At 40.5% G+C, this 17,924-nt stretch overlaps 1 protein-coding gene across 1 annotated transcript in view; it reads right to left on the bottom strand.

Moving 5' to 3' along the window:
- Nucleotides 1-17,924, bottom strand: part of LOC139462352 (monocarboxylate transporter 13-like) — a 36,106-nt gene that overhangs the window by 6,379 nt on the left and 11,803 nt on the right. The window contains exons 2-5 of the mRNA XM_071244009.1: nucleotides 9,542-9,844; nucleotides 5,358-5,659; nucleotides 2,548-2,653; nucleotides 1,020-1,139 (exon numbers count right to left, since the gene is read on the bottom strand). Coding sequence (XP_071100110.1) covers nucleotides 1,020-1,139; nucleotides 2,548-2,653; nucleotides 5,358-5,659; nucleotides 9,542-9,844 — 831 coding nt within the window. The remainder of the gene's footprint in view (nucleotides 1-1,019; nucleotides 1,140-2,547; nucleotides 2,654-5,357; nucleotides 5,660-9,541; nucleotides 9,845-17,924) is intronic.

Here is a 17,924-nt window from a genome sequence, read left to right as displayed (position 1 = left end):
AGGTGATGTAGCTTATATTTAGCATGGAAACGAATACATTGAAATGAAATGAGTATTTTGCTACACATTTGCCATTAGCTTCTGTTGGGTATAACCCCCAAAATCAACAACTGCCGTCATATAGCTGGAATATTGCTGAGTGCAACGTTAAACAACAAACAAAACAAAAAATCAAATCAACACGTATACAAATACGAAAATAAGATGAGAACATGGAATTTACGATAAAAGGGGTGTATTCTTTATCTTCGGGGATTGTAAATATAATATTCAGGTCACAACCCATTATTTGATTTTTGTGCTGTTATATTCAGAGGTAATTTGTCTGAGGCGCTGTAATTCACTGTAGAATTGCGTCCCTTGGGCACACCAGGAACCTGTGATCGTTGGTTGGAATCCCGGTTTATCCTGATTATGTTTCTAGGTTTGTCAAAACCAAACCGTGCTCGTGGGTTTCACAAAATTGGTAAACGTCTAAGACCTGCATCAATTTAAGCTTTCCTCCCACATTAAGCTGACACGTGATAACTGAAATATAGTTCAAAACGGGGATAAACTCAGCTCACTCACTCGCTTATTGGTAACTGGCAGGGGTGGAATCTCATGATTCAAGAATAATGGCAATTTGGCCATACACCATCCATTGGTTCCAGTACACGGGAGAACGTATGCAGCATTTAAAGCGACGATAAAGTCGGCACACTCGGATCCGACTTCCAATCCTTAGGACAGACAATTCTAGTGAGTGGGTTGGGTTTAACGCCGCTTTTAACAGTATTCCAGTTATATCGCGTCAGTCAGCTTAATGTGGGAGGAAAGCCCGAAGTGATGCAGGTCTCAGACGTTTACCACTTCGGTGAAACCCACGAACACGGGTATGGTGCTGACAAACCTAGAAACATAATGGGGGCGAACCGGGATTCGAACCCACAATCACAGGTTTCTGGTGTGCCCAAGGGACGCAACTCTGCACAGCGAATCGCGGCGCGTTTGACGACTGGGATAGCCTTGTTACTTACCAGCACAGTACACAGCGATAAGACCCTGGTTTCTGACGAGAGTGAGAAGTCCAACACAGACCGCAATCACCGAACAACTCAACACGTACACAAATAACAGGTAGCGACCTATAAAGTCACCTGTAATCAGAGAAACAAATATTTGTATGTTAAATGTTTCATAATAATAACTTGTTTACATATTCCTGCGAAAACGACAGTAAGGACGTGCTATCTTTACATTTATAACGTCAACGCCAGAGGTTAATCAGTCTCGAATGTCTGCCGAAACAGATTCCTTTGGAAATAAAAGGCAAAATAGTGATGAAAATTATGTGAATGGATCACTGAAAATCAGTGATGACACCAGGTGTTCGTGAAAGTGAGTGAGTGAGTTGGGTTTAACGCCACTTTTGACATTTTTCCAGTCATATCACGGCGTGTCAGCTCAATGTGGGAGGAAAGCCCGAAGTGATGCAGGTCTCAGACGTTTACCCCTTCGGTGAAACCCACGAGCACAGGTATGGTGCTGACAAACCTAGAAACATAATGTTCGTGAAAGGCGTAAGGACATCGAGCCATGCCAGTAACACCCAATATCACAATTTGTATTAGCCTTACGCAAATTAGGATGGGCTATTCTACAATCAGTTTTAACATCCGGGTGATAAACCCGTCATGTCAAGAACACGTATCTATGGCAAGTCCAGAACAACTCCGTTTGAAGGTGAGCTCGTGCAGCACGTGCTCATCATGTATTATCTGTACGTTTGTCATTTGTTTGCTTGAAATATACATTTCTTAATCCTTTTTATTACTTGTATCACGGAATGCTGTTCTTTTAAAATCACGGTGATTGAAATATAAACATGTTTAAAAACATGTGTCAATTGATCTTTTAAGAAAGACGATCGGTCTGCTGCAAAAAATAAAAAGGCGTATTTTGTATGGCAAGTCAAGAGGTTACCTTTTGACCTACTTCGAAGACGTTTTCATAACTAAAATTGCTTGACAGACAGGTTAAAAATTATTGTTCTCAAAAATGTAATTATATTTCAGCATATCGGAAAATCAGTAATTAAAAACTGTTGCGAGATGACTGTGTTTGAAAATAGTTGCTGATATTTTCAAAAGCAATTTTTATGCATGTTTGTAGTTTAACGCCGCACTCGGCCACATGACGGCGGTCTGTAAATAATCGAGTCTGGACCAGACAATCCAGTGATTAACATCATGAGCATCGGTCTACGCAACTGGGATACGACGATATGCATCAACCAAGTCAGCGAGCGTGACCAGCCGACTCCCTGAGTCGCCTCTTACTACAAGCATGGGTTGCTGAAGAATCTTCACGGGAATGTATCACGTAGCCGCTATAACAGTTAGAATGAAATATAAGATTACCCGTCGTTCTTGTTGATAACAAGGAAACGTCTGTCCACTAAATGCAGTCCGACGTGTGTCAAGCTTAATATCAAGAATCCTTCGACACAATGTTTAACTACAGTAATTACAGCTAATCGATTGAGAAGGATGTGCGTTTATTGACCTGAGAAAGCCGTGGCGAAACTCAATACGGCTTCCGCCATCCCCTCGTAACTCATACACATGGCCGCTACGCCTAGGTCCATGTTGATAGATTCCATGTATTGCATCTGAAAGAGACAATGGGGGTTGTTCATTTGACGGGGCGAATAGAATCCACGTGTTCCTAGGATGTGTTATTTTTAGTTATTTGGGGCTTCGTAGGGGATACTTTAAGGCACATTCCTGCGATATACGTTTAGAAATGCATGTCATCGTATCCCAGTTGCGTGGATCGATGCTCATGTTAATCACTGGATTGTCTGGTTCAGACTCGATTATTTTCAGACCGCCGTCATACAGCAGGAATATTGGTCAGTGCGGCTTTAAACAACAAACAAACAAATATACTATTCACAAAAGCGATATTTCTTGGTACAATGACTGTTTCTGAAACAATGGGGAAAAAACATAACTGATGATTAGCTCAAATAACTGAACTATGATCCGTTTACATTCTCTTACCTACTCAGTCTCCAAAAAGCGATTTTTTCTGTATGTTATATTTAAGAAATAAACGACGAGTGGGAGTATTTCTTATATGCGATGTCAACATTATTCAGAGCCTCGTCAATACTTCACAAACTCGGGAATTATTGACAGACGAAAAACGCACGATATATTGAACGCCCTCAGTATCGTGTTACTATAGTTAAAGACTACGGGGTTGGATGTTAATGTGAAACTGGCTATCATGAGCCATAAGGTTTTAGGTTAAAAGGATTAATTTGCCTGAACGCCCTGTCGTGGAGGGAGTATGTGAAATATGACTCTATATATAGCGATGTGCTCATTTACTTTCAGACGCTTGTGAAAGGTTATGAGACGGATATGGTAAATGGGACTATGGATACCGACTTTCAGTGTAAGCGAGGGAATATATAAGTAGTTACGGCGTATCTAAGAGACACGTGTTCTAGAATACGGTGGTATTGCAAGGCGGTTGTTTAATGGGTTACCTATTACCGATGTCATTAATTCTTTATATAATATCAGTGTTTATATATATCTTTCATTTTTATTGATACCTTTAATTAGTTATGACATCACGAAATGAATACGTAGCAGTAAATACTGGATTTTATCATGAAATTAATTGACGATATCTTATAAAAGAAGGATTGATATCTTGAAATGAACTAATGATATCAGTAGTTATCATGAAGTCGATAGTGTTGGATCGATCGATGGACCAATCCGGATGCTACTGAGACCACCTGGCAGAAACTATGTTTAAGCCCCATTTATCGATGCAAAGCCTTTTGCCCAATAAACATTTGTCTAACGTTCCCAATCCGGTTGTTGTTGTTGTTTTGTTGGTTGGTCATTTTGTTGTTTTGCTGTTGTTGTTTGTTTTTGTTTTGTTTTGTTGTTTGTTTGTTTGTTTTTGTTTGTTTGTTTTTGGGGGGTCAGAATGTGTTGGTATATTCATACGCATTTCCCAAAGTTACTTGTTTGAGCGACCTTTTACATATTTAACATCGATTATTTTACATTAAAAAACAGCATTATATGATAATTACCCTCGTGTGTTTCCGTATCACAAATATCATAAGGGGATATTGTGAATAAAAATATATGTGTGTCATGCTCGCCAAAGGATCGGATAATACATTTTGCATTCCTAATATATGGCATTTATGATACGAAAACACACGAAAGCCTCGTATACTCCAATTTTTTTAGTTCTAAAATATAATAGTTATGACATAGAAACACGCCCAGCTTCTAATCTCTATTTATTACCCTACTTTAAATGAATAATGATATCGTTAAATTAGTTGATTATATCAGTAAATGAATAATTGATGTCAGTTAATGAAATATTGATATCAATTACTGATATATATAAAAAACGGATAAATTAGTTAAATCAGTATTTCAAATTCTGATTTAATCAAATTTATTCACATCACCAAATATGGTTTATCAGTAATATTACAACAATTAATGATTTGAATTACTGATGTCATGACTTGAATTCCTTATATATAACGAATCAATTCCATGAATTAATCATATAGTAGTCCTCGATGAATTAATTGTGACATAAATAAAATATTGATAATATATTGATGGCTTTAAATTAATTAAAGATGACTCTGTTGTTTCAGACATTGTAACTTGAAGTGCAGAGTTGCGTCCCTTAGTTCCAACAACATCTACTGGACTTGGGTTCGAATTGCACATTTTTTATAATTGGTTTCTGGCTCATTGATTTGGTTTACGACCTGCTTCACTTTGAACTTTCTCCCACATCAGGTTAACACGCCGTGATATAACTGAAATACTGTTCAAAGTGGTGTTATACGCATTCAGCCACACAGTCACTCACATTGGTGATCAACTCGTGTTATTCCGGGACAAGCCGAATAGCGACTCGTGCCTCTCTCGTGGCCATTTTTACGACTGGGTTTCGTCTAAGCGCAAACGGGCATAGTTAAAAGAATTGTCAACTCGTTGCATAATGATTCACTTATTCTTTCCACGTGTCGTATATATGCCAGGTGCTATTTAAAACACATCGGGACTTACGGTAATATACAGTATGATTGAACACGTTTAACTGTATCTACGGTACATTTTTAGATGCAATACGTGTGAAATAAAACATTATTCCGGAGGGATTCTTTGACCGAAGAACTTGAAGTCATACGCGCATTCTGACTGGTTTGTCGTCTTTTCGCGCATAACATTCATCGATAGGGGAACGAGTCAGGTTACGGAAAGGGGGGTGTGGTCATTCAACCAATCACCGTTATCCCGAGTACTCACGAAGTGCACTTTCGGTACGTAGATGGCGAAGGACAGGAGGAAGATTCCCAATGTCCAAAGGCAAGTGTCGGTGATCAGGCCCGTTGAACACCCGACAAAGTGATGACCCGTACTTCCGTCTAAATCTTCATACTGTTGGGGCGTCCTCTCATCCTCGGGTATTTCCGTCTTTTTCCGCATGATGATGTTGCAAAATAGTCCCACAACGAGCATAATTCCCCCGTATATTCTCATGGTATCTCGCCACGTGTCTGGGGCCACCCGATCCAGATGGGCACTGAGCGGGTTCATCAACATGGAACCTGAAATAACCGGACAGGAACACTTTAAATCTCATTAAAATCAGATCTAAGTTCTCGCTGTCGCTAAACAAATATCTGAGGACATCGGGGGGGGGGGGGTCAGGTAGCCTAGTGGTTAAAGCGTTCGCTCGTCACGCCGAAGACCCGGGTTCGATTCCCGACAAGGGTACAATGTGTGAAGCCCATCTCTGGTATCCCCTGCCGTGATATTGCTGGAATATTGCTAAAAGCCGCGTAAAACCTTACTCACTCACTCACTCTGAGGACATCCCATTTTTACCAACAAGAAGTTAAGATCAGACAATTAGAAAGCAGCTTACTCGAGCTTTACAGCACTCATTTAAACCTGGCGACTTCCATTTCAGACTATGCTTGAAAAATATGTTGACACGCTTCTCGATTAAAATGTTGAACCTGAACAAACGAACATTCCGGAATGTCTAATATATGGTTGAGATAGTATGCCACTGCTTCCCACGTAGTGTGCAACGCCTCTTCTGTTCAAATGTTTATCCTACGGAAGCGAGAGATAGACGATAATTTTGACGGAATCAGTCGTACGGGCCGTAACTGTCGTTCGGAATACCCCGTGTTTACGTTTTCGAGGTTGCATGATTAGAAAAGACATTCCGGCTGTTACTTTCATGACCTAGTCGGAGATCTGCTTTTAATGAGATTGGAACACTTTATGTTTGTCGCTTTACTGTTTTTCATTATGATCTGAATAAACTAATCCTACACTCCACAAAATAATGTGTACGACATTCGTAAGGCCATGTAACGTATGGCAGTTACGAATGCATCTTCCCAAGGCAAGGGCGTTAGCGGACTATATAAGTCCATTTCACACCCTTGCTGAACTTGCTGGAATTTCCAAGCTCGATCGTAGCGCCACCAGTGGCTTTTACGAGTTATGTCCCTTCTATGTCCCTCCTATTGACCAATTAGATTCCTTCTCTCATATCACTTGCACTTGCTTCAAACAAAATAGCGGTACCTAGTCACGACGATCTTATCCATTTTCCTGCAAAATGCATCAAATCACTTGAGCACCTTGATTAAACACATGAAAAGATTTGCAAAATATCTGTCGACGCCAAGTTAGACGGTACACATGCATTGCAAATCCTGCAGTCGACCAAAAAACTGCAGTTGAAATCTATGTTGTTTACAAACCGGATGTCTGGTTCGCTACGAGATTTTGATTGGAATATGCATACACTCGTTAGTCCAGCCAAAATGAAACTCCGGAATTCCAGAATAGTTCGGCAAGGGTGAAAACTGGACTTTTATCGTCAGTTAACGCCCTTGCCTCGGGAAGATCTTACGAATGACGTAAATCAAAGTTCGCGTTGAAGGGCGCCGTCTATGTTTTCGCTTTGAGCCTTGTCATTTTATACCGGCCTACTGGGCACGCTTGCACAAAGTGATCTTAGCGCTTTGGCTATAGTCCGTCATTTACCATTTGGGCACCCGGTTTTTTGAATGATGGTTGACGGACTTTGTCGTAAGTTTGTTTGTTTGTTTGTTTGTTGTTTAACGCCCCACTCAGCAATATTCCAGCTATATGACAGCGGTCTGTATATAATCGAGTCTGGACCAGACAATCCAGTGATTGACATCATGAGCATCGATCCACCCAATTGGGATACGATGACATGCATCAACCAAGTCAGCGAGCCTGACCACCCGATCCCGTTAGTCGCCTCTTACGACAAGCATAGTCGCCTTTAACGGCAAGCATTGGTTGCTGAAGGTCTATTCTACCCCGAACTCTTCACGGGTCTGTGTATAGTATAATTGGCACTGTTACACTGTAGTACAAACTAAACCTTTCTGCATCTAAATTTACATTTATTGTAACAAATGCAATTGGGACAATATTTTTAGTAAATGTTTGACATAAACAATTAAACTGTCGGAGTTCCGACTGCCGCAGCCCCCATTCCCAATTACTCTTGACCAACGCTGAAAACGATTTTCTTTTGTGCCAATGGTCACAAGCATTAATTTAGTAGTGTCATAATATGAAATAATTTCTTGTTTTATGTATTAAAATCTTTGTATAAGTCCGTTTGTGTTACATCTATAAATAATTCACTCAAACAGTAAAATGATTGCCTTTATAGGGTCATTAGTGTTTTTCCTTTAACGCGCAATGCGATAAATGACTCACCACGTCAAATCGTTACTATGTCTGGCATAGATTCTGCTGCCATTTGGCCGAATCAGCATCACAGACGTAATTTCTTTCCAAAATGTTACCAGCGAAAGGTTGAAATTGTCTTATCTTCAAATGAACTGAGCATCGGATAAACAGCTCAGCATCAATCTCGTGACAGCCACCCAAGCTATGTGCCAATAGATGACATATCCCCGACTGATTGTAAACTATTTCACTTTAAATTAACATCACGCCAGTCACAGCCCTTTGATAGTCAGGCAGTGGCGCCGTGGGTCTCGTCTGCATTGGTAAACGCCGTCGGTAGCGACTATTCAATAATATGTGTACATCTATTTGTTGTGCGAGGGTACTTGCTGCTTGACAACGTTCCATCAACTAGAACCTGGCCAACTAAACAATTAGAACCACTCTAGGGTGTTTTTATTCATCGGCGAAATTGAAACAAGGATGGTATACGTTGAAAAATATAGAAATGGCAAATCGATTAAGGGGAAGTAATTCCTTGTGTATTTCCACATGGCCTAGAGATCCTTTGATCTCTAAAGAAGAGGCCATTTGACAAATTGTATCACCGACGTCTCCAAGGTCTTTTTGGACAAGTAACACACTCTCGTTGGTGAGGTGAAACGGGGTTTACGTCGCGTTCAAGATTATTACACTTATATAGCGCCGATTTTATAGTGCTATGAAATAATATGCTGTTAAACATGAATACCCCACTCAGACACAGTGTACTGACTCCGAGCCGACCAGTCCTTGTTTTAGCCCCTTAATGCCGAGCGCCAGACAGGGTTACAACAAGTACCATCTTTTAAAGTCTTTTGGTATGACGTGACCGGGTATCGACCTTCCGCTCTCTAGACGGACACTCTACAACTAGACAGCAGAGGCGGTCCACTCGCGTTGACTGTTATCTCGAAGTAGTGTTTACCTCGAAACTAATCCAAAGTTTATCCTAACACTTATGCTTATTTCCACCCTTCTGTCTAATAACGTTAATGATGTCGAGTGTTTCTCTTTTGTCTTTACCTTCACAATATGGCCGGATTATTAAAAGCTGTCGCTTGTCATGCCAAGGGCCCGGGTTCGATTCCCTACATGGGTACAGAGGGTGGAGTCAATTTCTGCCGTCATGTTGCTGGAATATTGCTTAAAACGGCATAAAAACTCACCTTTAGAATAACAGGATTTTGTACGTTCAATGGTATCAATCATCATTATATTGTTCAATATGATTCTGCGCAATCATGTTGAACAATATATTTATGTATGACTTATACAAAAGTAAATTTCCTGTTAATGTGCGTAAAGCATTTCTGGAGAAGACGAAAATGGTCGAAATCGTTTAAAGTAATGCTTCGTGGTAAAGTCCGTCTCTAAGTCGTAGAACTCTTCTTGGAAAATAAAAAATATACTGATTTCACGCCTGTAAAAAGATGCCCGGCAAAAGAAAGTTTACCCTTGAAAACTGAATTTGAGAAAACAAATGATCATCATCATCTTCATCTTCATCATCATCATCATCATCATCATCATCTTGTTTGTTTCATTTCATCCAACATGTACACCTTCTGTTTATATACATGTACGTGTACTTAAATCGCGTAAAATGGTTTGGAACGACTATCACCGATGATAATTTGATCAGAAAGGAGTTGCTTAAGTTGGTGTAACGTCTGCAGATGCTTTTTACAAACCTACAGGACTCCCAACGTTCATCAGACTAGTTGCCAGAATGTGGTACTTATGTGACGAAGGGAAGTAACTCTCGATGAGGGCGTAAGGCGAGTTCATAACGAGGCTGGATCCGACGCCGAAGATGACGCAGTACGTGATGAACAACCAGCTCAGATCTGTGATGAAAGACGACAGGGTCATGGCGGCAGACGACAAGATGACGCCCACGAAGAAAAGCAGACATGTTGACAGACGCTTCTGTAGAGAGACAATCAGCCAGCAGAAAAGCCGATTAATGCCGAATGACAGGGCGCCGATCCACGCTGGAACAGAGATACAAATAACTGAATGATGTTTTCCGATTGTCACTGGCTCCACACAGCGAATTTCGGCGCCTGAGACGACTGGGCCACCCTGCCCCCTCGACAATGGGACACGAGATAAAATGTTTTCTAACGTGACAACCAGCAACATGCATACGTGGTCATAACTGTTCGGCGTCAAAGCGTAAAAACAACAAGAGCATGATTCACAAATTCTCTTATATCGGTGTCACTCCAAGCTGCTTTCCTGAAATACAACTTACTAACCTTACACAGACACAGACGTTATTTCTCGATTTACTTTTTCGTAAATTCGTGTTGAACATATTTAAAGATCAGATTTGTAAGTGAGTGAGTGAGTTTGGGTTTACGCGGTGGGTTTTGTGTAAATTAAAGGGACGAAACCCTTTCCATAATAATGACACAAAGAGATTTAGATTTTTAAAATTCATCTTACAATATGTTAATAAGAATGTTTGATTTAGTGCCGAACAATGAATTTATCTGTCACGTGACTGGCAAAGTCTAATTACGTTAGTTTATGTATGAATGGACGTAAATGGTTTATGTTATCTTCATGTAAAGCACGATGTTATTATACTTTGACATCTTGATATATCCACAACAAATTGCGCTAACCTCTCCAGAAAACAAATGAATGGCACTCCACACCTCATGCTTTTTCAACGAATATTTATTTATTTATTTATTTATTTATTTATTTATTTATTTATTTATTTATTTATTTATTTATTTATTTATTTATTTATTTATTTATTTATTTATTTATTTATTTATTTATTTATTTATGTCGCCTTGACAGAAGACTAAATTCGTTAGCTTTCGGTGCGAACACCGCGGGATCGAATCCCCCTGGCGACACACATTGTTGACAAATTGTTGACAAAAGAAATTTGCTTGTTTGGTGTTTTATGACGGTGGTCTGTAAATAATCGTGTCTGGACCAGACGGATCAGTGATTGATATCATGAGCATCATTCTACGCAATTGGGATACGATGACATGCATCAACCAGTCAGCGAGTCTGACCATCCGATCCCGTTAGTCGCCTCTTACGACAAGCATAGTCGCCTTTTACGGCAAGCATAGGTTCCTGAAGACCTATTTTACCTATTGCTGACAGCGGCGTTAATCCATACTCAGTCACTCACTTAAACTAACAATTCAGCCATTTGATTCCCTGTCAAAGTGGTGTTAGTTCTCGAATTCCTCCCGTAGTTACCTTCTTACAGATGCCTGAATTGGCACCAGCCTTTAGCAAAGAGCTCATTGAAGACCATCATATATTATTCCTCCTAGTTCAAGCACACTTCAAGACTTCAAGCACACTTCCATATTTCGAACGAAAATGTGACCGCCTCCGTGATCTAGTGGTTGAGCATACAATAATCTTGGACACGACGTTAAACCACATTTCACCCCACCTCATCCCGACCGAAAATGTAAATGCCCACAGCTAAAACCGGAAACTCAAACAAGACGCGATACTCTGGAAAAGGCGATAATCGCAGAGGCGTGGTCTGGTGGTTGCATGGTATTCCGAGGGACCTACCATTCAATATCCTGGTCTGTGAGAGATGGATCCAAATAGAAAATACATAGCAGCACACACACACACACACACACACACACACACACACACACACACACACTTCCTGGCCCTCTCCATCACTCCCACCTCACCCCACCCCGCGCCCATCACTGAAGTATACCAATTGGTCTTTCGGTTCCTGTTACAGGAGGAATTGGTAAGTTGGTATTGGCGTGTCCTTCACCAGCCCAGATCATATGACCTGGGCAGATAATACAAGGAGAGCATTGCATAGCTGTACCTTACTTTAACTTACAAAAAATGATCCCTATCGTGTTAGTAGATCATTTTATCTTGAAACCGTACGTACTTGTAAGTGTGTTGTTTGTTTTTGTTTTTTTGTTTTTTGTTTTTTTGGGCAGTGTGTTTTTTTTGTTTGATTGATTGATAGAATTGTTCAAAATATTACGAATGTCATTTTAAAGTAATTTGTTTTGCTTTCCCCGCCGTTCCTCTGCCGTCCTTGGAGAAACTACAGACAAAACAATCATGTGTCAATATTTTTCATGAGCGAATGTTTTTTCATTATTCAAGCAACGGAAAGCAAGCACATTAAAAACGACGTCCTCGATTATGGCCACAGGTGAACTTAAAAACAGTTCTCTTTTTTATCAAACGTCCAAATATACTGACGGAAAAAAGTAACTGTGGTGACGTAAATGAAAATAACAACATAATATTTTGTCATTCGTTTGATCAGTGTTTTATCCCAACAATTTCATTGCCAAACCTCATACCCTGAGACAGAGCGACACGCCAGAAAAAAGGGTGGTGTAACAAATCAGTTAACGATGTCAATGACATTGTGACAACCATTTTCGTTGATACAGGCGAGGTAGTCACAAGATGATGGAACAGCCTGGGGGATGGCCTAAGGGAGGCTGCGTTACCGACTGGTTCTGGTCCTGTCGTAGGCGTTGATCCATCTCAACCCAGACATGTTCTGTGGGAGGTCTGGAGAAACAACCGGCTATGGCAGTACAGCAATGTTATGCTTCTTCAAACAATCTGTTACAACACATGCAACATGTGGGCGGCATCATCCTGTCGCAACGTGACGTTACTACCCAGCATTTGCAGGAGGGGAGCACATGATCTCGAACGATGTCGTCCCGATGGCGTACGACATTCAATTTTCCATTAATACTAATGAGTTGTGTTCTCCCATGAGTTGTACCATTACACTTCCATTACATAGGAGAGCGGAAGGTCCGGGGTTCGATCCCCGGTCGCGTCATACCAAAAGACGTTTAAAGATGGTACTTGTTGTTACCCTGTCTGGCGCTCGAAATTAAGGAGATAACACAAGGACTGGTCGGCTCGGAGTCAGTATACTGTGTCTGAGTGGGGTATTCATGTTAAACTGTGGCATGGTATCTCAGTGAGCTAGCACTATAAATTTGGCATCAGTCCGGACTAGTACAAGCAGCCACACAAACACACACACACGTACATGCACGTCGCTATATAAGTGCAATAATCTTGGACGCGACGTTAAACCCCATTTCACCTCACCTCACCTCCATTACACACTTGAGTAACGCAAGCGTCGCTAAAACGTTCTCCTGGACACCCGTAGACCCTTCCATGACCATCAGAGCTTTTCAGACGAAACCTGGACTCACCTGTGAACAGTACACTGTCTCTATGTTGTCTGAACCTAAGATGCTGTCTACGTCAAGCTAGACGCGTTTGACGGTGACGTGGCAGCCAAACCGGGCATATCGCTTGACGTCAGGGCCGGATGTCGTGCTCCCTCAACCGGTTACGTACGGTTCTGACACCAGTTGGTCTCAACCCAGGAATTGGGTTTCGATGAACATTAAAATGTCTGGCAACATCGTTTTGCGCCGTTCCCGTTTACAGCACACTCACGTCGCGACGACGTTGCTTTTCAGCAAGTCGAGGCATTGCGTCAACCTTATTTACAGTTAAACGTAAGTATTTTCATGGGCACCTGATAGCTAAACAATCATTGTCTCCTGTTAACATTTGAAAACCACGTATGTGGGTATCGTGCTCCAAATAAACACGCAAACATCCAAATTATGCGACGTGCATGAACATGCACGTGCGAGTGCAAATCATGAAATTACAGTTGATGAGACGTCTTCATAAATATGTATTGAAAGATGCATTATTTAATTTCAGATTAAGTGTAGTTTTATTGAGCTTTATATGAAGCAAGCAGACAGCCTCATACTATTTCATCCTAATGTGTGCCATGTTTCGAGTATGTCACAAGCAGGCAGTTTACATCCATGGAATTTATCCTCAGAAAATCGTTTCTTGAAAGTTACAACGCAACTTCCGTTACCCAACCTGTGCAGAGATTTCATTGCTCAGGGTGGCCCAGTCGTCTAGGGCGCCGCGATTCGCTCTGCAGAGTTACGTCTCTTGGGCACGCCAGAAACCTATGATTGTGGGTTCGAATCCCGGTACGCCCCGATTATGTTTCTAGGTTTGTCAGCACCATACCCGTGCTCGTGGGTTTCACCGAAGTGGTAAACGTCTGAGACATGCATCACTTCGGGCTTTCCTCCCACATTAAGCTGACACGCCGTGATATAACTGGAATAATGTTAAAAGCGGCGTTAAACCCAACTCACCCACTCACTCATTGCACAGCGTAGCACTACAATTCGTCATGTTCTTGACATGTTCGCGAGGTATCGTTGTATTGTAACGGTTTTGCGCAGCATTTAAATGAAGCTTATATCAAGAACAAATTTCTGTGCTCTTAGTTCTACGATCTTTAGATAGAAAGCTGTTAGAATATTCGCATATATAGTTTAATCAAAGTTGTTCGTTGATGAAAGCAAAGGAAATCTTACTATTACCAATTAACGTTGTACAAAGGATAGACAGATTCTAGCTGTGACGTTTGTTTTATCGATCGGTACAGCCATATTGGTGTGGTTTTGGGGTTTTTATGTTTCCAAATATTTTTAATAACAAATTGCCACAAAGAAACTACTTGCGTTCGTCTCGTTACAGCAAGGGCAAAGTTGTTTGATCATATTAATACAAGAGGATTATAAGCAACAAACGTTCGGCAAAGAATATTAACTGTGAAGTAGAAAATGATTAAATGGGTCTACTTTTCAAAGACTAAAGTAAAAACTTAAAGTTCCTGTAACCAACTGAACATGCATGTTGTTTAGTTAGCGCCTTTGTGTCCGTGTATTGATTGTTCTGGGGAAAGATGTTTTCGAAAATGATTGCCCTAGACCTAGACCCAAGGAGGTTCAAGTTTTCTTGATCATGACAGATATTGAGACCATGTTGGTTGCCTTCTTATATATAGTTTAGCGTGTACACTTTTCTGGATGTTTGTTTTGTGTTCCAGTCGTCAACAGTAGAGACACTTTTTAGCGATTGGTGCAGATTTAGCGCTAATTAGAATGGTGTTTCAGATTAGGACGGCGTGTGTGAGGTGTGGAGACAAAACGCCCCACAAATATGTTCAATAATTATTACGAATGGATAAGTTATAATAGTATCTACGAATTACATTGTGTATAAACTATAGTCGACATTGTTGAAACAATTATAGAGAGCTTCTATTTCTGATGTCGCAATGTCGCCTTGTGACGCATTTAAAAAAATAACGCTTTTTTTTACACATATTTGATGGGGCGACAATGCGACAATTTTGACATGATGGTCAAATAGAAAAGGTAATACAAAGCGCGACAATGCGACAATGCGACAAGTGACCATACTGACACATTGTCGCATTGTCGCGCTTTGGTTACTATAGACTCTTTTTGCTTGTTTTTGGAAGGGCGACAATGCGTCAATGTGACAACGCGACAATGTCCCTTATAGGATTCGATAGATAAAAACAATCATTTTTGCACCCCATGAAGGAGTAAGACGTTTTCCACGTAATAAAGAAATTGACATCTATACATTCTCTTCCTTCTGTGTATTGCTTCTATATGCCTTTCAAAGACTCGATTCGTGATGCACGCGTGAAATTGACAAGGTTTCAAACGAATCTATTTCTGCAAAGGGGACAACCAACAGACAGAGGGTTATTTAATCTATTTCTGCAAAGGGGACAACCAACAGACATAAGGTTGTTTAATCTATTTCTGCAAAGGGGACAACCGAGAGACATAGGGTTATTTAATCTATTTCTACAAAGGGGACAACCGACAGACATAGGGTTATTTAATCTATTTCTGCAAAGGGGACAACCAACAGACATCGGGTTATTTAATCTATTTCTACAAAGGAGACAACCAACAGACATAGGGTTATTTAATCTATTTCTGCAAAGGGGACAACCAACAGACATAGGGTTATTTAATCTATTTCTGAGAAGGGGACAACCGACAGACATAGGGTTATTTAATCTATTCCTCTAAAGGAGACAACCAACAGACATCGGGTTATTTAATCTATTTCTACAAAGGGGACAACCAACAGACATAGGGTTATTTAATCTATTTCTGCAAAATGGACAACCAACAGACATCAGGTTGTTTAATCTATTTTTACAAGGGAGACAACCGACACACATAGGGTTATTTAATCTATTCCTACAAAGGGGACAACCAACAGACATCGGGTTATTTAATCTATTTCTACAAAGGAGACAACCAACAGACATAGGGTTATTTAATCTATTTTTACAAAGGAGACAACCGACAGACATCGGGTTATTTAATCTATTCCTCCAAAGGGGACAACCAACAGACATCGGGTTATTTAATCTATTTCTACAAAGGGGACAACCAACAGACATAGGGTTATTTAATCTATTTCTGCAAAGGAGACAACCGACAGACATCGGGTTATTTAATCTATTTCTGCAAAGGGGACAACCAACAGACATCAGGTTGTTTAATCTATTTCTGCAAAGGGGACAACCGACAGACATAAGGTTGTTTAATCTATTTCTGCAAAGGGGACAACCAACAGACATAGGGTTATTTAATCTATTTTTACAAAGGAGACAACCGACAGACATCGGGTTATTTAATCTATTCCTCCAAAGGGGACAACCAACAGCCATCGGGTTATTTAATCTATTTCTGCAAAGGAGACAACCGACAGACATAAGGTTGTTTAATCTATTTCTGCAAAGGGGACAACCGAGAGACATAGGGTTATTTAATCTATTTCTGCAAAGGGGACAACCAACAGACATAGCGTTATTTAATCTATTTCTGCAAAGGGGACAACCAACAGACATAGGGTTGTTTTATCTATTTCTGCAAAGGGGACAACCAACAGACATAGGGTTGTTTTATCTATTCCTCAAAAGGAGACAACCAACAGACATAGGGTTCTTTAATCTATTTCTGCAAAGGGGACAACCAACAGACATAGCGTTATTTAATCTATTTCTGCAAAGGGGACAACCGACAGACATAGGGTTATTTAATCTATTCCTCTAAAGGGGACAACCAACAGACATCGGTTTATATAATCTATTCCTCCAAAGGAGACAACCGACAGACATCGGGTTATTTAATCTATTTCTGCAAAGGGGACAACCAGCAGACATCGGGTTATTTAATCTATTTCTGCAAAGGGGACAACCAACAGACATCGGGTTATTCAATCTATTCCTCCAAAGGGGACAACCAACAGACATCAGGTTATTTAATCTATTCCTCTAAAGGGGACAACCAACAGACATCGGGTTATTTAATCTATTTCTGCAAAGGGGACAACCGACTGACACAAGTCAATTTAATCTATTTAGATATAATTGATGTATGCCCCGAGGGTCATGAGGCTCATGAAGATAATGTCCAAGTGTGAGTGGATGTTATTTTACGCCGCAATCAGAAATATACCAAAGAAAGCAAATATGGAAACGAACACTCGTTCAGACAGTAAGTGACAAAATTTGAAAACTGGAAAATGAAAACCACTGTCTGTTTTTAAGCATGAGAAGGAATCCACGAATGCACAATCAACCAAGTCAAAAAGCCTAACCACCCAATTCACAATAAGGTGGGACCTGGCCTTCACACAGGACAATGGACATAGATGCATGGCACATACACCAACTACCTTGCCGGCTAAAGAAAGTGTACACGTGAAGATTGGATTTGTCCAAACAATTATGTTATCAAAACGTTACTAGGCTGAAAACTGTCGCCGAAACACTCGAAAACTTAAGGTCCACAACACAACTAATGATACCCGTGTCAAATACATAACCATCGAATAACCATTTCTTGTCCGTTTCATTATGAGCCACCATCAAACATGGGTGTATATTTTCTTTTGACGCAGGATAATATATTGGTTGAAGGTCATCAGTGTAAATATATTTCCCCGATCAACACAATCAGAATGCTCATCTCCCGGGAAGTGACAGTATCTCTGACACAATGACTATTTCTATCGACATCACCTTTACAGCCAGCCGGTTCGCAATATTAGTCTTGGTAATTATGGAAACCTTGTAACGAACATATGTCAGTCTGATGTTGGTAGTGT

This window comes from Haliotis cracherodii, unplaced genomic scaffold (genome assembly GCF_022045235.1).
Source record: "Haliotis cracherodii isolate W230 unplaced genomic scaffold, xgHalCrac1.p SCAF_15, whole genome shotgun sequence".
NCBI lineage: Eukaryota > Metazoa > Mollusca > Gastropoda > Lepetellida > Haliotidae > Haliotis > Haliotis cracherodii.
Note: the sequence above shows the minus strand (reverse complement) of the source record. Positions and strands in the feature narration are given on the sequence as shown.